This window comes from Falco rusticolus, chromosome 6 (genome assembly GCF_015220075.1).
Source record: "Falco rusticolus isolate bFalRus1 chromosome 6, bFalRus1.pri, whole genome shotgun sequence".
Taxonomy (NCBI): Eukaryota; Metazoa; Chordata; class Aves; order Falconiformes; family Falconidae; genus Falco; species Falco rusticolus.
The window spans coordinates 12,509,128-12,532,589 of NC_051192.1; the positions used below are offsets into that span (position 1 = coordinate 12,509,128).

The window sequence follows — 23,462 nt, forward strand, 5'->3', positions numbered from 1 at the left end:
GAAACAGAACTCTCTGGCCAGCAGCTCCCCCAGCTGATTATTTGAAGCAGAAGTACTGCTTGAAGCAGAGGTGATAGGTAATCTCTAAATTGCCATGTATTTGAAATCTTTGGCTTGACTGAAATAGCTCATCAAAGCAGTGTGATTATGTACTGCAGAAGGGACGTTGGAAGCAGAGGTGGCCGGTGCAGCCTGTCTCCCTGATGAGGCAGGACTGCTCCCTGGGGCGTAAGCCTCCTCCTAATGCTTTGTTTACTCTAAATTTAAACTTTCCAAGTCATGGGGTTTCCAGCATTGCCACCAAGACCCTGCTTGATGGTGTAATGGTTTGCTTTGTGTTTTAAGCTTTCCCTTTCTTTAAGACCATGACTTTTGGTTATGCACCCTTGTGTATCTCTGCGGCTTAGACCTCCTTTCCATTTGAAGTTGACCCTGCATACAGATTTTGTACTGTTAGGAAATGTAGGTAATGTTAATTAGGTGATATTCGTAATGCAGCTTTTATCAGGTCCTTCTGTTTGCTGAGCATGTTCCTGCTCTTTGTGAGCTGCTGTCTCTGGGCTCTTTCAAGGCTCTGCCAGAGGAGCTCTGCTGAAACTTGCTGTCATGTTTTAACATCCCAGCCCACTGCTGCCTGCCCTACTGCCCTGCTGGCATTTACTACTCCTATAGCAGAGCTGGTGAAAGGGGGTGTGTGCCCAGTTTTTAGTTCTTTAGTTCAGTCTGGTGTGTTAATGTGAGTAACCAAACATGTGGGCATAGTTCCCTCCTCCTGACTCTGCTATGAGCTTAGCCAAGTCCATGGGAGAGTGATGAGAGATCTAGTAGAGTACTAAAACCTGCCATAGATCAGCAGTCAGGCTTTTGATCTCTTCTTCATGTGATGTGCAGATTGAATGCAGTAATTTGGGCAAAGCTGAATTATTTTCTAGTGAAGCAGGCTGGGAAGGTCGAGCGATGAAGCTGTAGGCAGGTAACCTGTATCTCATCGACATGGATTTCACTTCCTTGTGTAGTCTGTCCTTTCCTGTTGCTGATCCTTGGAAAACCTTGCTTCACGGACTTCAGCACTTTGTGTGAATGGATAGACATGAATGTGCAATCTTCACACAATCAGGAAAAGGACCTGTCAATAAGTTTGCAACCTGAAAGTACTAAGTTCACAGCATGTTTTAAAGTAATATCAACATTCAGGGGTATATAATAAAAAGTATAAAGATTCAAATGAAATGTGACATGAAGTCATTATGAATGCATTGTGCTATGTGGCTTTCTAGGGAGAATTCATGTTGCCTTGTTTGTTGTATTTACTACTTCTCATTGCAAAACTCATGGAGGTGCACCAATAGAAGTGGTGGTGTAACTCCACCATAATGGCTATACCTGGACTGAATTTGACCTAAAAATGTTTAATCATATTTTTTAAAGTTACAGGTATCTTCTTGTGTAAAATTTGTAGTACAAATCTCTGCTCATCTTCATTTGACTGTACACAGCTCTGATCCATTCACGCAGTTTGTTCTCTGAGTTATTCTCCTCAGCAATATACAATTTGGGCAATTATTTAGTGGGGTTTCTCTGTGTAATTTCATGCCTGACTGACATGCCCTGCAGTCATCCTTATGTTCCTTTGATGATGGAGGCTGTACAGAGAGCAGCCCTGTGGCAAAATCCTAGTTCCCATTGAGTTTTACTACTGGCTTCTATGGGTCCAGAGTTTCACCCTAAGTGTGTTGAATCTATGAGCAAGGGACTAAGAACTGAGATAAGTTTAATTGCCTTGGGTGTTAAGCTCAGTTGTGGTTTATTTTAAGTGTGCAGGGGAAGTGCTTCTTAAAGAGTGATTTGAAGAGACAGAATAAAAATGAGTGCACCCTTGGGAATGGCTGAGGACAGCCTTCTTGCAGAGCTCACATGCAGTTCCAGATTTAAAAGGTTGTTATCTAATAAGCACAAGCGATTACTTAGCTAATGAGCACAACAAAATGAGCACAAGAAATGTGTTTCATCTGCAATGCCCACTAGAAAGACATGGTTTTGAGCTTGAGGCTGCCCTTGCTTTAAGACCTGGGTCACTGCAGTGAGATTAATCCAGGGCATAACTCACAGGGGTTAGATTAGTGTTTGTTTTACTTGAATTCACATTTCTTGCTCTCTTATCTCCTCTGAATCTTGCAGCTTCTTAGCTCAGTCATGAACCAGGGAATGGAATGGATTTAAACAGCCGCAACTTTCCTCCTGAGCATTGGCTGTCAGCCCTCAGGCTTGATTTACCACTGGAACGCAATTATAAAATGGCACAATGCAATTAATGTGTCTTCCCTCCCCTTTCATGCCAGACAGGAATTTCTCCTCCACCTTCTTCAGCTGGAGTGATTTTTATAATATAATCTATTCCAATGTGACTTTATTTTGCATTAGTCAGGGGTCTACCAAAGGGCAGTGACATTAACAGTTGATTATATATCCTGCTTAGGGATGACTCTGCATGTCTGCTACTATTTCTGTGCAGGTTCACCTTGTTTGTGGGCCTCTTTTTGTTTGGCTTTCTGGTAGTGTTTCCCCACCTTTACATCTGACAGTGACAATCAGAAAAACAAGGCAAACATAGAATGAATTGTCTAAATTTTTCCAGCCATTAAGCAAAAGCCATGTGAGCTCAGGACATTCGCTCACTACCAAGTAAACACACAGCCTTCCTGGTGTCAGTCTAGTTGATCATCTGCAAATAAGTCAGAAATGACACCTGACAACTGCCAGAGCTCTGATACTGCCTAGAAGTATGATTTTTGAGAGTAAGACCAGAAAGCCAAGGTCTTGATTTGTAAGATCCCCTGTAAACACCAGATGTACTGGACCCGCAGGGGAAGCATAGCTGTAGTGGATCATCTTGCCACACATGTTCTGTAGAGTTGCTGTGTTGCACAGTGTTCAGTATGTGCTATATACCAGCATCTTCCTAATGAAAGCAGTGGTGAAGAAGATTTCTGTGTATGTAAGGATAATTAAAAATTCTATGTGCAAGTTTTTAAGTTAACCTTAGGGCTGGTGTAACATCTTTGTTCTTTATTTTTAATCAAGAATGTGGCACAGTCAGCCATCGCTAATTTTCTTTGCATTTCTCCTGGTGTATTTCAATGAGCATCAAACGTACTTTTTTATTTTACTCTTTATGGATATATTTCATTATGCCCAAGACTTCACTCAAACAGTCTGCAGGAAGTCGGAAATCTTACTGGTTTTTTATATTTTCAGGAAAATTGATGCCCTTTGGGGGTAGGCACATTAGAATTATGTGAATAAAAAGGAAATATTGATTTCTCTCCCCCCATGAAATAGCTTCTCAGTGTCATGGCTATTAACAAATTACATTGAAACTAGCTAAACACTAAAACCAGTTAGTAAAAGGTATATTCAACCTCAAGAACACTTCCCTTTTTCTGTGGCATGGTACGTCTCACCATGGCATAGATGACTTTTGCCCACTAATTTAGGTACAAGCTTCTTCCTAGAGCTCTGCGTTCCTTTGTATACTGTAGGAAGTAAACTCAGGAGGTTTTACTTACGTGGGATACATGGAGTAAGCAACAGCTGCCAAAAGGTAGCGCAGAGCAAGACAAAGTGGCAGTATGTGAAGGCGGCCCGTGTTCATCGTTCTCTGAGGCCGGTAAGTAATGGCGTTTGCTCCTGGTGCTGAGCCTAAGGACAGATGAACAAGTGCTGCTTAGGTATTGAAGCTGAGGTTTTCCAAGAGGCTTCTTGTTGGCCTAACTCAGTCTCTGCTGAAAGCCAGGGCGGGTTTCCCACTGATTTTAATAGCACCAATTATGCAGTGCTGAAGGCTTTTGAAAATCCCATCCATCTGCTATGAACAGGTTTGTTGACCAAAAACCCGAGTGTGCTGCTTTTGAGGGGAGAAAGCTTCCCTTGTGGGAAAGAAAACATGCAGGGTGCTGCTTCTTTCCCTTTGCTCCATATTCTTAGTGCTGCTGGGGTGTAAACATAGCGGTGGCCATCCAGTACCAGCAAATCCTTTCAGATCTGCAGTGATTTGGAGAGGATTTCTCTCCATATGTGAAGAACTCAAGAGTTGTTCCAGTTATTCTTTGCCTTTTGAGATCAAAAGAGGTATCTGCATTGAGGCATCGCTTAAATTCCTTTGCAACTCATTGGATTTTGCATTAAATTAAATTTCACATGCTGAGTGAGCAGTCAACCCTTATGGGCCTAAAGGAAAGAATATGCTGTTCCTATGCATTTTAATGTGGTGGTCAAGTTAGGGCTAATGCTCCCAGCCACCTCCTTCAGTGTTCACCTTTCAGCCTTTCCATCCTAAGCCCTGTATTTTGAAATGAAATGCCTGCATTTTATTACTTTGTAAGTGGAAAACAGCAGCATATGTTCTCTGCTCGCTAGAAAAGGCCCGAATTGTCTTGGTTTGAACTTTAAAATAAAGGTCAGACTTGAGGCAGGCACAAATTATTGCATGTGTCAGCCCAAAAGGTGAAAGCTTTAGGAAGTTATGCGCAACTGCAAATGAGGCAGTTTCAAATTGCACTTGAAACTGGAACAGCTGTTGTTCCTGTTGTTTGGAGGGAGACATTCAGAGTTATAATACTGAAGATTATATATGTATTATGTTCAGGGAGAACTCAAAAATAGAAAGTAGTCACTGAGGCGGAGAGAAAATTGGTTTGGGTGGTGCAGGGTAGGGAAGGAACAACCTTTATGTTAATGGAACAGGGGTAAGATTGTGAGAAAGTCCAAACATCGAGATGGGTGTAAGAAACGGGAACAGGGAGAAGACAAGAGACCTGGGGAGTCTAGGAGAATTTCTGAGAAAGGATTTTTTTTTTTTTTTCTAGCACCTCCTTGCAAATGAAAATTAATTGTTTTGAGACTGTAATTCACCGCTCTGTATTGCAGGGACTTAACGAGGCTGGTGGATTACCTCGCTCTGTGGTCTCAAAATGCTCTGACAGGTTCATGTGTGTCAGGCAAACATTATGGTAATTTTAGTGCTTTAGGGGCTCTACAGGAGTACATAAATACCACCTAAGCCATCCAGCTGAATTTAAAACTTAATTACTGCCCCACTTAATAATTTTCTCTCCCCCAACTACTGCTTTAGAGGATCATAGGGTTAAAAGAAATCATTAATCTTCCTTAATGAAGCTGTTTTCTAGCAGGAGACAGAATGTCTTGCCCCTGTGGATTCTGAGATGGAGTTTTTATGAGTGTTATGAATGGGGAAGTGGGGAGTGAGTGCCAGAGGAAAAGCAGAGCAGAAAAGGGGATAGAACCCAAAATGCCAGTGGTGGGAGGGACCCTCCAACTTGCAGGTCCTCGCTGAGTTTAGCTGAAAGGAACGCAATCGTCAAGGGGGAAGAGGGGTAAGCCCTATTAAAAACTTAAGTTGGCTGTATAACTGTGTTCCCACCACAGCTACTAATTACTGGAATACCAGTAATTGCCAAAACTTTTATATGACCAAGACAAGAGCTCTCTTGAAAGCTGTGGCTGAAATTGTCCATCTCCAGAGAAATCTAAAGCAGAACATTGATGGCAGTGTTTGGGTCTCTGCTTTTTATTGTCGAGGCTGATCCATGTCCTTAAAGCTGCTTTTTCTGGGACAGTACTGCCTCATACTGAGATTAAATTGCAAGCAAATGGTTCAAAATTATCTGTGACTTTCCCAGTGCAAATCTCTCCTTTTGCATGCGTGAAAGGGAAAGAAAGCATGCTCCTCAAAACAGTGCAAGGTTTAGTCCTCTCCTAGGCCAGGGCTCCTGTGGTACCCTGTGCTGAGCACCATTGCCCGCCTTGTGCTGGGGCTGGTTGAGGAGGCAAGGATGGCCTTGCTGGTCTCCATTTGATGGTTCCTTTGGTGGAGATACTGAAGTACTTTTGTTTCTCTGTTTCTTGTGTGCATCCCCGGCTGCAGAAGATGCTGGACGAGTGCCAGGACAGGCGGAGCTGCCAGTTTCTTGTCAATAGCCGGCTGTTTGGTGCAGATCCATGTCCTGGAACCGGCAAGTACCTCATCGTGTGGTACAAGTGCAGGCCAAGTAAGTATCTCACTATTGAATCTGTTTGCTCTGGCGAGACCAAAGCATTTCATACTTAATACTTGCCAGAGAGGCCTCTTAAGACTTTTTGTTCCCTTCTACCTTTATTTTTGGTGTAACATAACCCCTGGGTGCAGAGCATTTCCCCTCCTCCCCTTGCTTGCTGGGATGCTGCTGCTCTGGCTCCTACTTCCTTGCCGGCAGCCCGAGTTGCAGATTGTTTTTGCAGGTGCCAGCAAAAGCCTTTGCCAATGCTTGAGCTCACGCTGTTGGCAGTGGGTGGGCTGCTCCCGCTCCCATCTGTAGCCGTGCTTCTGTCCCGGTGGGCTAGTGGGACTTGCCCCCTCTCCGCCTGCCCCTTAAGGAGCGGTAGCATTCTGCATGGGCAGACTTCAGACCCAGCTACTAAGGCAGGCACTGAAGATGGTAGTGCAACGGGGAGCTCACTTGCCCACACCATGCCATAAGCCAGCTTTTAATTGCTCCCAGATCAGCCTGGGAAATGTTAACCTGTGTTTTGTGTGATCTCATTAGCTGTGTTTAAATTAAATGGAGCTGGCGCCTGGATACTGGGAGTGCAATCATGCATGCTGTGGAGGAGTTAGCCTGGTGCAGCTTTGGTCCAAGACAACCAACACCCTCTTGGCCAGTTCCTGGGGGAGTTAGCACAGCCTGGGCACTGTTCTCCATCACTGCTTTGGAAGCAGACACATTAGTTTGGAGATGGCTAAGGTTTGATGGTGGCCAAAGTATGCCAGCTGATTTTAGCTGGAGAGCAGGACCTGACTCTATTTGAATGAATAGTCTGGAGATGTCATTTTAGGCCAGCCTAATCCCAAGATTTTTAGATGATATAACTAACATGGTTCCAGCATCACACCAGCAAATTTTTTTTGGAATAAATAATACAAAAAATACTTGTACAGGGAAGAAAAACATATATGATTTCAGCAAAGATTTGAAACAAAAGAAGAAATATTCACTCTGTCAGCAGCACAGAAGAAGACTTTTTGCCCCTGCACGCAGAGACCTGTGCTAATGAAGTGATCTGGCAAGATCTGTGAGGAATTCAAATGAAAAGTAGGTAATGAAGCACCTGCATTTGTTGTGGGGTTTTCGGGAGTGATTGTAACATCCCTTGTTGGGTGAGAAATGCATCTCTCCGAGAGGGGTGATCAGCAGGGTGTTCTGACAAGTCCTTCTGAACCTGCAGGTTTTGTATCAAAGCTCAGTTGAAAAAACTATTGAGGCCTGTGCTGAACTTCTGAAGGTGCTTCAGGATCCCATCTGTGCATAAATATTTATGGCTTGGCATTCTTTGCTAATTACAAATATGCTAGAAAAGAAGGAGTTTAAGTGTGTGCTGTGTAGGTGATTTTCCTGAAAGAGAGCGGGGGAAGCTGCTTGAAAACATTTCCCCAAGACATTTTTCAGGCAGCTCCAATTTTGCAGGGTGAAACAGGGTAACCTGACACAAATTATTGTTTCTTAGTCACTGGGCAAACTTTTAATCAGAACCCACTGGATTAATGACAAGGTTTGAAATATGTGAGGATTAGCTTTGCACAGAGATACCAAGGCACAGTCAGCCTTTCCTTGATCATTCAAAATGTTAATTTTGAGTCTTGCTAACAGGATCTAGTGCTTGTGTGAGTTCGATAAGCCTTTCCACCTTTCTGGAGGGAGAAGGTTAATGACTTAAGAAAGATGGATCTATAGAATGCAAAATACAGGACCATGAGAAATTTTGGTGGACTTTTTGGGTTACTGAGTATTTACTGTTGTTTATGAGCTGTAAATGAATACATGTTTAAGAGCTGATCTCAAAAGCTGTGGTCCTATGAAGTGTTGACCAGCTCCAGAAAGTCTGAGCCCACATAACTGTAACTGAAGAGCTCTGGAGAGTCCTTGTTGAGAGCTCACTGCCTGGCACATGGTTTGATCCATAACTTTTATCAAAGGACAAATGCAATTTTTGGGGTTCTGTTCCTGAATCTGTCATTCTTAAAAGTAGACATGACAGAAGTACTTTAAGAAGCTATCCTCCAGAGACACATTTCTTTCCTTTACTTGTTGAGGAAGCCTAATGTGACCATGACACTGAAGCAGATACCTTGGTTAAGTGCCTACCTAAGTAGAACGAATGTGAGTGGTATATTGACCTGTATACAGGTATGAGAGGCACTTTGGACAGGACATCTTTAACATAAAATAAGGATGCCCAAGCCTTCCCACTCCGAGTCATGTTGGAGCCTCAAAAGGCCCCTGAATAGAGGCAGTTATCTAAAAAGAGACTTCCTTGAAAGAAAGCAAAACTGAAGTTAGTGGCATTTGCTTGTACCTTTGCTGAAGAAAAACTAGATGGTGCAGTCATCCCCTCCAGCCACTGTCAGTGCAGTTATGCCTCTCTGACATTATGTTGTGTTTGAAATCTAGTGGTTTCGATGCTTGCTGGCTGTATGGGGTTCACTCACAAGGCAAGGCGCTATTTTGGTCTCTCATGGGCAGAATTTCAAGGAGATGGAGGACAGTAAATCATGCTGAAACTCAAAGCCCCAGATTTTTCAAATGGTGGGGCTTCAGGGAGCAGGGCAATGGTGGGGATCTCTACTGCACTAATCACTCTGAGACTGCTCTTGCTGGAAGCAGGGAAGACTCACGCAAAGGTGTTGTGGTTCACCTCCTCTAGAAATTCAAAGAAATAGTTCAGAGAAGTGCGCACTTAACTAGAAGCCATGAGAAATTCAATGGCTTGTGTGTTTTTGGGGAAGTTGTGTGCTAATCGTGGTTCCCTCTGATCCAATGGGTGGATCTGGGGTCTAATGGACATTCAGCTTGCATGTACTCAGATATGTGCATGGGACTGCTTTTAAATGTCAGGTGTTTGGCAGTTCTGGGTATTCTCTGTGCTTGTAAATAAATAAATACACTATGTGTGTGTGCACTTTTAATTTTAAGGTATAGGGTATTTAAGGAGGTCAGAAATAATCAATAAAATGTTCTGTTCTGTCTCAGTTTGGGGAAAGTGAGACTTATTTGTTGCTGCTATGTGATTTGAGGGTCAGGGTTCATCAAAGCGTAGAGAGGCTTAGCTTTTATTGTATTTTCCCATAGCATGTGAGCCTTAGATTGTAATACGCACCAGCCTTTGAAAAGATGTTTGAAAGCGCAGTACAGGTCTCAGCAGAGCACAGCTATGACTGGTGCTTCTAAACTTGGAGGTGCCTCTGCAATCATCCTGCTATTGGCAGCCGCAACAGAGTCCCCAGAAGGTCCCTGCAGGTCAAGGTTGGCACATGTTGCCATAGCAGTGAAACCTGAAGTTGCTCACTGCTAGTGAAGGTGTAGTCTGGCATCCAGCACTGGCCAGGGGTGGTTTCCAGTGCAAAGTCTGGGTATGGACACTCTGTTTTAGAGGATAAAGAAGTGGACCAGAGTGGGTTGTCCCATGCCAGCCGACCTCAGTGCCAGAGAACTGGCACATTTAATTTATTATCAGGGCCAATGTAGCCTGAGATCCACACCCAAAGCACACTGAAGCCTAGGATCAAGCCCTGAACACACAGAGGACTTCAGTCTCCAGGTTACCTTTCAGGATCATTAAAAAATTGCCCACAAATCCAATTATTTCTCAGGTAACATGCTGATTTGATTTAGGCCCATTAAGTATAATTACCGGGTAGGCTGCAGAAACGCATAATTAGAGAGAACTGACATACTATTTAATTGGTCTAACATGAATTTCCTCTAACTGAAATCTAGATTCACCACTGTTATTCAAACAATTTAGTGTTTGTTCATCCCCTTCACGTCAGAGACAGAGAACCGTGTAAGATCGTGTGTTATTGTAAGCTAGGAAATATTTGCTCTGTGTGCCAGACTTTCCAGAGGGGCTGCGTGGTCTAATCCTGGCTGGGAACAGGATCTGTGGGGCTGCCCAAGTCATGTTGAAGAAATAATTTCTCTTCTTTGCACTCCAGCAATACCATTGCAGCTGATTTTACCAGGGCTGGTTTGGCTCTGGGCTATGGCACAAACAGGGATCGATCTGCCCCTGCACAGCATCTGTTTGCTTACAGTGGCTTTTTGGTTGTTTAGTTATTTATTTGGCTTTATGATTTCAAAAGTGCCAATGCTCCTGAAGAAAATGGGGACATAAGCTCTTGCTTTTCTCTGCAAAGGGATTACAGAGGATGAGATGTGTTGTCTGAGTGGCCGTTCGCTGGCAGTGCTGTTGAGATAGGAGAGGGCTCCTACTCTGCTTCTGTGGCTTCCCTCATGAGTCCCCCACGCAGCACTTTTCTCGTCTCTGCCACTGCCACGCTGTCCTTGATGCGCAGTCCCATTCTTGGCTCTGAGTTACCTAAACTGCAGCCTCCTGTAATGCTGTCGTGATATTTTCCCTCTTTCCTATTGGGCAGTTGCTACTTTAGCTTATGACTTCGAGGTCTCTGGGAGAGATATCTCCATCCAGTGTTTTTTTTTTAATATTATTATTTTTATTTCATATATAAAATACTGTGTGGAGTGGCTGGATGTGATAATTGGAGGCTGGCAGGTGTGAAGCCTCCCTGTATTAATCATCCCAGTGACGTAACAAAGTGTAAATCCAAACTTTGCTGCTCTACCTTCTATTCACAAATACAAACCTAAAGCCTTTGAAGTTTCAGTAAGCCTGGATTGTGACCTGGGCTCCAATTGCAGCTCAAATCCCCCTGTAACAATACAAAAACATATTTGTGAAAGGCACGTCAAGGCTCTGAGAAATGCATCTGGGAAGGAAACTTGCATTTGTTGGCAAAGGGTGAAATGCCAGAAGTTTGTGTGGGAGTAGTAGGAGGAAAGGGGGTGGGGGAGGTCACTTTGTTCTAGTTCAGAGCCTGTAGCTTTGATACATGGGAAAACGTTTGTGCTGAGAATTGACCTGGACACAATGTTTTGAGATCAAGCAGTCATTCTCTCCACCATAGATTTAATTCTAATCTAAGCAGCCCAGTCAATGCTTGTGAAATGTCAAAGGCTTTTTTTCAAATATGGAAATGACCATCCTGATATCCTTGCCAAAATCTTACTCAGGTAACTTTATTTTTCTTAACAGCCTTAGGCAATTTTGATTTGAAAGCAACTGATTTTTAAAATCGGGTAGGAATAATTCCAATTAGATCATCTTCTGATAAAAGTGTCATCTTCGTGTTTGTACTCTATCATACAGTGAGGGAGCTGCCACACTGTGTCCTAGGAGTATCTACCTCTTGGTGAGGATGTGTGATTTTATTTTTGCCAGTGGTACTCCAAAACCTATACAAACAGCATAACACCATTACTTGTGGCAGAGCTTTTCCAGCTGTCAAAGAACTGTGAAGAGTCATCTTCTGTTGGCGGTTCCCAGGTGCTGGCGAATGTGAAGCTGCCTTATGTCAGGTCTGCTCATCAGGTTTCAGTTGGATTGGCTGAAAAGGATGAAAAGGACATTTTGGAAGGACGACCGAGGCTTGCAGTGAATGCACCTTGTTCTGCTTTTCATTTCCCTACAGTCCATTCCTTCAATATTGAATCTAGTGTGGGGTTTGCTGTTGGCTTTGCTGGGCTGAGGATTACACCTTTTCTGTTAAATTCAGTGAACGTGGCATGAAAAGCCTGGTTGCATCGTGCACCCTCAAGGCTTTCACTGCCTAGGCAGAATCTGCAAAATGCTGTGAGCAAGAGCAGAGGGCTGGAGAAAGAACAGAGGGTTTGCAGAAATTTCAGATGAGAGCAGAGCAGGACCTAAATGTATTCCTGGACCCCTTAACACTGGTGATTGATTTTAGTGCTGGGATAGACTGGTAATTCAGTAGTTATCAACCCTTTCAGAAAAGCATTAATCTCCTTCATCAGACAGGTTTATTGGTGGCAGGAGAAGTTCACTGTATTGTTTGCTGCATTGCTGTTTGGTGGGCCAGGCTTTCCAAAGCAGCACGATGGAGTGAGGGCCATTTAATGGGCACATCCTTCTGGCACAGCCACCAAGGCAACAGAATAAGCCTTTTACCTCCTGCATTCATCAGCTTGCTCTTGCTTATCTGTATTATTTCAAAACTGTTAAGGTGGTGCAGGGAGTGGAAATTTATAAGGGCAATGAAACCAGGCAGCAAACGCTGTGGTGATGAAAAGGTATAAATAAAGAAATGTTGTAAATAACAGAGGACAGATCCATCACCCTACACAATCAGGGTCAGAGAAGCTTTAATGCTAACGATTAATATTGTTCTAAGCTGTTGATGCACAGAGATTTTCAGATGTTGTCAAATAGCCCTATCTCTGTAGCACACTAATCACTTGACTGTCAGGAGCGGGATTAAGAGGAATGTGTGATTTCATTGTCAGCAAATGCAGAGATTATTGTCAGCCCCTGCCCCCATGGAGAAGGAAACTGCTGCTGACCTGGGAGAGTTAAAATAAATAAGTAATTCCCAGTTTTCTTTCAAACCTCATCAGTCAGCCCTGATTGACGTAATAATTAGGAGCCAGCAAAGACCAGGGTGCTTTCTACTGATGTAGTTGGAAAGATCCCCTTTGCTGGATCAGGTCTCTAGCATCCAGATGTGAACTGCTAAAAAAGACAGTTTCTGAAATCTGCCTCAATTGTATAAACCATAGAGCTGTGATTACAGACCCCCTTTGTCCACTGGCATTTAAATTTTCTGGGGGGTCCTAGGAAAAAAAACAAGGGTAAGAAAACCCTTATAAGCCATGACTTTTTAGTGAAGGACAAGGAAGGGATACGCCGCAGTCTCTGTGCTGGGATGGGTGGGTCAAGAGCATTGCCAGAAGGAAGCGGGAGCCTTTGCCCTCATGGACTTCAAGAGATCCAGCCCATCCTTAGGCATTGTGGGCACATGTGATACCTTTCCGTGCTGATGGTGGCAGCTGCATTGTGGATGGTGCTTCAGGTGTCATAACTGGCTTTGGCTGCTGCCAGAGACAAAGTGATCTGGGAGCCTTCTCCCTAGAAGAGCAAGGGGGTGTTCTCAGGGCAATTAACCAGAATGAACACAAGGAGACCAAGTTTTTAAAAATGAAACCCATAAATCTAAATCTCAACACGGTCCTACTGTGGTAGAGGTTTGCAAGCTCTGAACAATAGATTTTTAAAATTTTCTGGCATACTGATGGAGAACTGTGAGAAGAAGAGCATGTCCCGGAAACAATATGCTTATGAACCAAACTGAGATGCTGCAAAGGTTTACTTCTGTGAAAGTTTGGATCTGTTATATTGAGTCCAGAGTTTAAACCATGCATGTAGGCCTCACAGAACACGGAGGTAAATTTACACAGCACTTCTGCAGGGGGTCCTGTATATGGACTTACTCAAAACAGAAAATATAGATCAATTGCTCTCCTCAAATAACTGTCTCTTGGCAAAGAGCAAAGAAGAGTAAAACTTCTTTGGGGTAGAGGTGTGGCAATGAACTCCTTCCCATACTGTGAATTTCTTCGATAGATTTTCAATATGAGTCCTGCATTTTTAAAAGAGGTATCTCCTGCTATTTTCAGCCTTTCCTTGTACTAATGCTGCATCAAGCTCTTCGCGATTACATGCTTATTTTTCTGACTACTTAAAAGGCACTGGAGGCTGTCACCTAGTAATGACTCTGGGAACTGGGACTTCTAAAGCAACTGTGATGAATTTGGGAGATTTGGTAACTGTATTTATCTCAGCTGCACTTTTTCTTCTTGGGCAAAGCCATTGAGAGAATACTGTGTGTTTAATTATTTAAGTCAGTAACGAACTAGCTTTGAATCTTGTAAGCCTCACTTTCCTGTATTTTATGCTCTAGGCAACCCCATGGATTATGTGTAAAAATATCAATCAGGTATCCTTTTAATGTTCCTGTGTCAGAATTATTACTGCCAGTATTTTAACATTTGGAGAAGACTGTTTTAATGATATAGGACTAAATTATCCCTTTCAGCTATTTTAGTAATAACTTTAAGCAGCAATACTCCAGATTTACACTGTCACTTGAAGAGAAGAACAAAAGCGCTGTGAGCAGTGGTACTAATGAAGTCTTTTTATATACAAGTAATTCAAGTGATTTTCCAATTCAAGTGATTTTTTTCTGTAGTGCATCCCTCCCATCTTTTCATTGCAGTATCAAAGATTTTCACTGTGTTTCCTATGTTGCCTCCTATGGTGTAGCTAGTCCAGAATTATCCATGCTAACTGCCAGGTATTACATCCATGCTGGCTGGCTGGTGGGACAGAGGAACAATTACAACCAGCTTTGGCACTGAATTGGCTCCCTTCTGTAATTGGCTACCAGTTCTTAAAAAATGTATGGGGACTTAACTAGATTGGTCATCTCAATGTTTCTGACAAATTTCACTGAAATTTAGTCAGCAGGTCCTCAGGTCCTTGGAAGGAGGACTAATAAATGGTGAGGCAGAGGTTTAGGCAGCACAACACCAGTAAATCGCAGCTGCTTCAGAAAATCAGCCTAAATTAATTAGTGGAAGAAGCAGGGTAAGAATTAAATTTGTCCTGGGCTCCCAAGTGTTTTGTTTAGCTCTCATCTCACAGTCTAGCATGTTTCATCTGGAAGAGCTTCAGGGGAACCTTAGTGCTCTCTACAACTACCTGAGAGGAGGCTGTAGGCAGGTGGGGTAGGTCTCTTCTCCCAGCTAACAAACAATAGGACAAGAGGAAACGACCTCAGGTTATGCCAGGGGAGGTTTAGATTGGATATTAGGAAAAATGTCTTCACTGAAAGGGTGGTCAAGCATTGAAACAGGCTGCCCAGGGAGGTGGTGGGATCACCATCCCTGGAAGTGTTTAAAAAATGTGTAGCTGTGGCACTTAGGGACATAGTTTAGTGATGGACTTGACAGTGCTGGGTTAAGGGTTGGACTTGATGATCTTAAAGGTCTGTTCCAACCTAAATGATTCTATGATTCTACATTTTGATATTGTTCCCTTTTTTCTCCTTTGATAACCGTATATCTCTGTCCAACAGGAAAGTGCAACTAGGTGCGTGTGAACTCTATTTTGGAAATGAAATGTAGCAGTTAATTTGCAGCACTGCAAGCCTTTGCACAGCAGAATATAAAAAGGCAGCTATTTCAGACTAATGAAAGTGACAGTGGGGAAAGGAACCTTTTAAACATTGCAAATTGGATGGGTGCACCGGAGGTGTAATTTTAAAGGAATCTGACAAGGTCATTTGCAAAGAACAATCTTCTTACTTGTCGAAATGGTTTCAGACCTCCAAAACTTGGTGCTCTTGAGTTTTCAGGGTACTTCTGAAGTTGGCAAACTGCCTATTTCATGTAACTCTAGACTGTCATCTGAGCTGTATGTTTCAGAGTTTCAGATTAGCTTCTGCAGTGCACTCCATGCCATCAAGGGTAGCAAACTTCAGTTTTTAAAATTTAATTTACAGTATCTTCACAAAAAATTTCTCAAGGGAGAATTGAACTGAAATAATGTTAAAAGATACTTCTGTGCAAATGTATGAAATTGTGACAGTCTCACTTTTTTATGCTGCAAATTAAAAGCCGCAATCCTTTTTAGATCCTGTCTGTTGAAATGAGGGAATGACCAGGTAGCCCACAGCTTAAGTGCTTGTGGGGGAGTCAGAGGAAAGGCTGTACTGAAGGACTCTGGAGACCTTTTCTGTCCTGGAAAGGTTTCCCCCCCACATTCCTGCTTAAGGGAATACTGACTTGATTGAGATGGATTTATTCAAATCTTGAGATGAACGGAAGGTTCTCATTAGCAGCATGTTCACATGGATGAGGAGGAAGCTCTGGAACTCAGGATACGAGGTGCATGTTATAAGTGAAAGGAAATTGGAAGAAAACAAAAAACAAGGAGCCATAGCAATGTACACTGGTCTAAAGAGCAGGCATTTGCCACTGTGAGGAATTTCTGATCTATGTTGACCTCTTTGCATTTGGGCACTTGGAGGCCAGAATCTGTTTATATCTTCAAAAGTGTAAAAGAAGATGTAAAATTCAGGTAACAAGTACTTGCTTGAAATGAAAAGTAAGTAATTGTATGAACACAGGAATAGGAGTATGGGGAAGAGGTTTGAACAGGAGCACTGACTGGAAAATATCCTTTTAGTACAATTACCTTCTTCACAGAAGACTGTAGGAGTCAATGAAAGCTGTCCAAGGCACCTTTGCTCTCTCTGCTTTGAGATGTACTTTTCTATTTTAATTTTGGGAGGATGGGCTTAAATTTACATGCACTCAAAAAAATTCCCTATATCTTACAGAAGGTCCTGGGAATTAGCTGATTATGGGGGGAAATAAAAATATATAAAATCAAGAGTCACAAGTTACAAGGAAGGGTACTGGATGGGTATCTCCAAGATGAGCTTTTTATGGGCAGTCCTGTTGCACAGGCACTCTTGCTCTAGGATGCTGCTTAGAGGTATCTGTCCTAGTGTTTAATAGGTTTCTTGTCTTGAAGACTCACCTTCGTGGTTCCCCCAGAAGAGATAGTAACAGGTACTCACTTACTCATCTCTCACGCGATTAACTGGATCACTGAAACAGATTGCCCAAGCAAGTTGTGGAGTCTCAGTCCTTAGAGGTGTTAAAAACTTGTATCGGCATGGCCCTCAGCAACCTGCTGCTCTAGTTGACCCTGGTATGAACACGGAGATTGGCCTAGACAGTCTCCAGAGGTCCCTTCTGTCCTTTGTGACTCTGTGAATTATGATCTAGAGTGGCTACATCCATAGTAAAGAGTTCATATTTCCATGGTTAACCCTTATTTTGGCTTTTCTCTTTAGGCTGACACAAAAGATTGTTATGTGGTGACTTTTGCAATGTAAATATTCTGCCTAGACATCTGCTGAAATGAGAAAAATCTCACCGCATGTGAGACTGTGAGGTCACCATATTTATTATTTGGTGATGACTTCCAGTGTCCATAAAAGTTTGTTGAATTTTAACTTGTGACTAAAATGTCGCGTATCCCACGTGTGCTGCCTGGCTCACTGTGCATCTCAGCTGTTCAGCATTGCAACCAGGCTGCATCTGATAGGTGCAGTAAGAGATGCAGGCGGGAAGAGTGACATGGACCGTCGGAGCTGTGCCTGCCATTAACACAGTTCAGAGTGGCTAAGTGAGAAAGGGAGCTGTCCCTTCACCCTTCTTCACAGGTGAACACTAACCACTACCCAATACTTCAACACATTCATACATCGTTTAAAGGAAAATAGGTGTTGGTGGAATGGCTGGATATAATGAAGAGTTACAAATTTCAAGGCAAGAAATTTTCTTTGTTTTGGGTGGTATGCAGTGGAACAGCTAGCAAAGCTGGGATGAAGGTGAGCAAGGTAAAAACTGGGCTAAAGAGAAGCTATTGGCTAACATGGAGTGCAGTTTAATTCTGAAGTGGCATCTTGGGTGCATTCTCACTAATTTAACAGCTACAAACTAGTGAGATAGACTTCTATGGGAAATAATCCTGACCTGATAAGAAAGTGGGCAAACCTATCTCCTACAAAATCTCTTTGCTCAGATCCTTCATTCTAAGATTTAAATCCTTTAGGATTTTGTGAGGAAGACACATTTCTCTCTACATGTGTTTCCAGCTCTTTGATCTAGGAAATAGGGTCAACTGTTATGCTCTGATTGTGTGAAGCACACATATTTTAATTAGCAAAAATTCATAATTTTTTCCACAAGTTCTGTTGAAAAACACAATTTTAGGCAAGGTAGACCTCTGGCATTAATGCATTCCATCACTTTGTTAGACCCAAAATCTTTTTATAAGCTTTCTCTCTGAGGTCTTGCAGAGATTGAGCCAACTGACATTTAGTTTTGAGCTTCCTAATCATGATCAGTCAAAAAATTGTTATGGACCATAGTGAAAAAAGACACTGGGTAAATGTGTTTACTACAGGTCAATACTTTAGTATTCCTGCACACATCCTTAATTACAAAGGGTCGTCTTGTTCACTTGACTGTTTAAGAGAGCCAATTTTTCCATTAGAAACATTTATAATTGTTTTCCTTTAATTGTTCTAGCTATGTTGTAATCATGTCATTTAATGACCTTTAAAAATGTGTCTAGAAAAGCCTGCAGCTGTTCCCTCCTTGGTTTCTCTCTACTGAGTTATATTTAAGCCAGTGTCTCTGAAAACAGTCAGTAATAAAAGGGATATTATCCTTAGCAAATATCTTAATCATGGTAAATCTCTGTTGCCCTACAAATGACTGCATGGGGGATTAGAGTTGAGTAAGCCATTTGCTGAATATCACTGCCACCTTTCCTAGGCCATTTAAGCATGTTTAATTTTTCAGGGTGAAACATGAAACCCACTAATACAAATGTTTGCATTTGGACTGAATTATATCCAGACTATAACAGTTATAGCAGGCTTAGGACCAGATTGTGACTGATCTGTAGGAGGCCAGTTCTTGGGAGAGTGAGAGAGAAAATGTAGATTCGTTCCCAGCCCCAGCTCTATGTCACTTGTGCTGCCTCAGTTCATTTCAATATTTATATAAGGCTATTATGGGTTGAAGTACCAGTAAATATATGGATGATACTTAGCTCTGTATTTTTTTTTTATATCAGTCACAGTCCTTACCGTCATCCGATGCCTGGGAGCCATCAGTGCCTGGCTGTGGTTCATCCTGGCTAAGACAGAGGTGGCAATGCTACAAAGCAGAAAATACTTCCAGGGACTTGTCTCCTCTGTAACATCACTTTCTATCTGCTTGTTTATCCAGATTTCTATCAGGTTGCCCAGAAACACTGAGAGTATCTGTTCTCCAGTGATCAAGCTTAAGGGAACCTTTTGGGAGTCTGAAATACTGCTGCATATTTCATGCTTTCTTTTCTCTTCTTTTTTAATTCCTCCTAAGAAAGCAGTGTCTTCTATGTGTGCCAGCCCAGGGGACTGCAGCCCTAACCAGTTTGGACTCAGCCAGATCCTTGGGAACTGGCGGCTCCAATAGTTGTTTCCTAAAGCAGAATTTAGTGATGGTGAGGTCCATCTGTTTCAGGTGGTACAGCCCTCTTACTCAACACTGCAGTGTGCCACGAGCATATCGCCCATAAACTGTGCTGGTTCCCAAGGAGTGTGTGCTCAGATTCACCTCCCTGGTCTAATGTCTTGAGCCATCCATCAGGCAGCTTCCCCTATAAGCCCTGAACACAACTTCCCAACAAGGGTAAGAACTGTGGATGTGAGAGGCAGAGGTTTGTTGCTGACTGTCTTGTGACTGGTGGACTGATGTGCAGTGAAGATGTGAATGTCTGTGCATCCCAGTGTCTTCTGGGCTAAATGCCACACTTGCTGTGTTTAAATCCCAGTTGCCAAATGACTAGCCCTGACTTTGAATGGTTGGCAGAATTTAATAAATATTCTAAGGACCTTAAATGGGTCCACAGGACATGTGATTAAGCAATCACTTATACTTGTTAATTGGGAGATGTAGCTAATAATAACCAAATTAGAAGAGGAAATTGAGTTAGTGCCTTGTAAGAAATAAGACCTTCACAGAGGACCCTGGCACTCGCTCATTAGAGGTTTCAAAATTGATCTTTTTCTAAAGTTAATCAACTATTTCGTATTTCAACCACTTCAGCCAGTCACAAGTACTCTTCTTTTCCATAATATTGGTTTAACGTTAACTATGTATAGCTTGTTCTATTGCAGAGTTTTGTGCCTTTGTGCTTTTAGCTTGAATCCATGGGTTTTTTTTCCCTAAGGGAAAAAAAAAGGTCTATCAAGTCTATAAAGTTCTATTATACTCTGTTAAGTTTTACACTGTATAACCAGATTAAATCTTTGATCCCATTTCCCTCACAGGAGAACCAAAAATCCCATGGGAGACAATTATAGGTGAAGACAATAACCCTTAGTACCTTCAATGTATTATTCAGGTGCTTTCATGGTGATAGTGGATGAAATACGTCCATAAATAAAATGGTGATTGATTCTTCACAGCTGTATGAGGTTCCTCTTTCCCTACATAATTGGATGTTGAAAAGAGATCTGTTCCTGATTCCTGTCACTGTTTTACACACTCCACTGGTTGTGGGTTTATATCTACAGGTATTATTGAAGGTTGTGTTCTTCACACAGATTCTCCCATGAATGAGTTAGGTCTTAATTCTGTCTTCATCTACAGGGATAGATGAGAAAGTGTTTTCCCATTCAATAAATATTTTAGAGGTTTAAATGTTTCCCTGCATTGGGATAAAAACTAGGATTTCACAGAGATTTTTGGAAAAAGGCTGCAGAGTGAGAAGGAAGATTACATACTGGAATAGCGTCTGGGCTTAAGATTCTCACCCAGACTATGAGGGTTTGGATCAGGGTTTTCACATTCCAGGTGGATGCTCTGATCACTAGGTAATAGGCTATTTTTAAGGGGGCTATTTTTTGGCTTTGAGTAGGAATTTACAAGCTGAGCATGAGAAGTCATTTGTTCTCAGATGTTTCTTTTAAATCAGGATGTGCTTGTCTTGGTATAGTATGTGTTTTCTCCATGCAGTTTCTTCTGAAAAAATCTCATCTAATGTAGAAATTAGACCTACTTTGAGAACAGGTTAAACCAGATGACCTCCTGAGGCATCTTCCAACCTAAATTCTTCTATGATTCAGTTTTGGTGGAAAATTACTCCATCTCCAATAAGGAAAAATTATTCTTAAACCTATAGTTACAATACAATGAAAAAATGTCACATTAAATGTTAGCTGTCATGTTGTAAAGACTGAAGTATTAAACAATAAAGTAATTATTAGCTAGTGTTCTCAGTTACTGAGTGGTTTGATGCATATGGACTTTGCCTAAGTTCTTATATACATATTTGTGTATACACACACACACACGTATAGGTGTGTTTTTGTGTGTGGTAGTAGGCATAGAGGACCAGTGACAAGGAGAGACAAAAGTCATGTCTATGCTAGGTAATGATACAGGGCCAGGGGCAGCTCCAGGCACTGGCTGATGATTATCTACGCTTTTTGGTTATTAGCGTGCTCTGTGGTACAATTTTGACCTGGTACAACTAGAAGCATTTCAGATGAAATGACTGATCATGCTTTGGAGGTTACCATGGGTCAAGGACCCTTCTCACTAAGCAATGTCAATGCTGTTGTAACTACATTTCTAATAGTAAATAACAGAATCAAGTGGAATGTCACTCTACTGAGGCTGAGGGGTTTGAGGTTGTTATATTCCTGGCTGTGCCCTGGGTTGCCTGTGGGGTCTGTAGACATGCCACTGAAGTTTTCTTAGTCTTTCTTTCACACTTGTAGATGTCTAGCTGTAAAGACTCAGCTCTTAAAAATGTTTGTCTTCTGTGGTGTGTTGGCAGACACATGGGAAGGGCCTGTTCTAGGTTGGGACCTCTAGAGGTTCCCATAATACAAATAATAATAGCAAAGAGAAGGGAATGACATGTGATGTCTGATGAAACAATTGCCCAGTCTCCTTGATGGATGTAAACTGAGTGATTGTGCTGTGTGCACCAGCCTTACAAAAGCAAGAGTATATTTTGCTTTGTCGGATGGACCATTTTAAGAAGGATTTGCGGAGCAGCTTTGCGTATCTGAATTTGCAACATGCAAGAGCAGCTTCCATCATTAACAAATTTTGTATAGTTCCTATTGAATCTGCCAAGGGACACCTGCTGTGAAAAAAAAAAAGCTATTGAGCATAATTGTGTTTGCATTTGGGCTGCCGTGATGCAGGAAAAATGCTTGGTACATAAAAGGCTGATCGTTGGGTGAGAAAAGTGCCTAAAGATAGGCTTTTACCTTACCCTGACACAGGCTGCTGATATTGCTGTGTTGAAGTCCCTCAATGGCCATGCCTCACTTATTTGTCTGCAAAATGAAATTATTGGCTATTTACTGGAACTGACATGTGCTTGGTTAAAACACGTTCGTTAAATGTACTGATAGTGCCAGAGGGAGAATGCACAATGCAAATGATCAGTGCTATTCTAGCAAATGCAGTTGTAAGGCTGGGATCGTGCTGGCAGCTGATGTGTATCTCTGGGTGCGTGCCCAGGCTGGCTGCTGCCTCTGACAAGCTCACACCATGGTGAGGTGAGGAGGGCTCCTTTCATGCTGAGTGCCTGCCTCTGGATCAGCTGAGTAATTAAGTGTTTGTTTCCTTCCAGATGAATACAAGAGTAAAGTAGCCTGTGAAGATGACAAGCTGAGGCTAAGCTGTAAGAAGAGCATGGTGATAGCCATTTATTCTGCTATCTTTGGAAGGACGCAAGGAGGCAGCCTGGAGTGCCCATACCAAAACCTAGGGATGCCCATGATTGGTAAGCAGGGGAATGGCTTGACAGAGCACACTGAACTGGGCAGGGTGATTTCATTTACTGTCAGCATGGTAGAGCTGACACAGACTCTGATTAAGAAAAGCAGGACTGGGACATGTAGCCTGCCGACAGTGGTGCTCCTGGTGTGTGGTACCTTGTTAACCAGTGGCGAGCTCCATCATGAGCACTAAACTGAGGTTCAGCTAGATGCCCTACCCAAGTCACCAGGCTGCAGACTTTTAGCGCATTCATCAGATTATATGCTTGAAGGTAGACCTTGAATTTCTTGTTTGATTTTCTGTCCTTCTGGTGGTTCATAGACTGAACCTCTAGTTATAATATGGAGGAGGATATTATTGGTGGATGTTATGGACCATCTGCGCCCAAGCCAAGCCTTGAAGTTGCATTTAAACTTCAAGTTAAAGCAAGGGGTGAAAATTCAAAAAGCAAGTTGTTAAGTTGCGTCATGTTACTGTTTACTTACAGTACCTTCAAGCAGCTGCTTTACTCTCAGGCTATCATAGTCTCACATTCATGTGTGTAAGATCAGTAAGTTTAGAAAAAAGTCACTAGAACTGTCTGTTTTGAGCCAATGTGAAATGACTTTGAATATTTTAGGCTGTGGTAGAGAAAGCAACCGCCTGCAGCACAAAATCCTGTGGTCAGAATTTCTCATCGTCTTGCTCTGCAGAGGTGAGACGAAATTAACTGGATTCCCAAAGGAATCGCCTCCAGAGGGGGAAAGGCTTTAGAGGGGGCTGTACAGGGGAGCTCGAGCTGCTGCTATTGCCTGTGCTGGTATCTGTTCCGCTGTATCTGGGGATCTTTGGCTTCATAGCTGGTGATCCAGTGCTCTTAAGGAGTTAAATGCTATTCAAATGGAAGCATATGAAGTGACTGCTTGGAAATATGATATGCAGATGCTGGGTGTCAGTAGGAAACCACAGGTGGAATCAGGCCAGTCGGGTTATTTGTGCAGCGTGGTGAGCACCTCAGTTGTGTAGCTGTGAAAATCTGAGCACTTGCAGCACAGCTGAGTAGTGCAGGGTGTCCCACCCAGCCCCATGGTTCAGATGCCTGGGAGAAGAGTTACCGTCCTT

At 42.5% G+C, this 23,462-nt stretch overlaps 1 protein-coding gene across 2 annotated transcripts in view; it reads left to right on the top strand.

The window, feature by feature from the left end:
- EVA1A (eva-1 homolog A, regulator of programmed cell death) overlaps window positions 1-23,462 on the top strand; it is a 224,378-nt gene that overhangs the window by 78,953 nt on the left and 121,963 nt on the right. For both annotated transcript variants that reach the window (XM_037393043.1, XM_037393044.1), the window contains exons 4-5: window positions 5,945-6,068; window positions 22,213-22,365. In XM_037393043.1, the coding sequence (XP_037248940.1) occupies window positions 5,945-6,068; window positions 22,213-22,365 (277 nt within the window). The remainder of the gene's footprint in view (window positions 1-5,944; window positions 6,069-22,212; window positions 22,366-23,462) is intronic.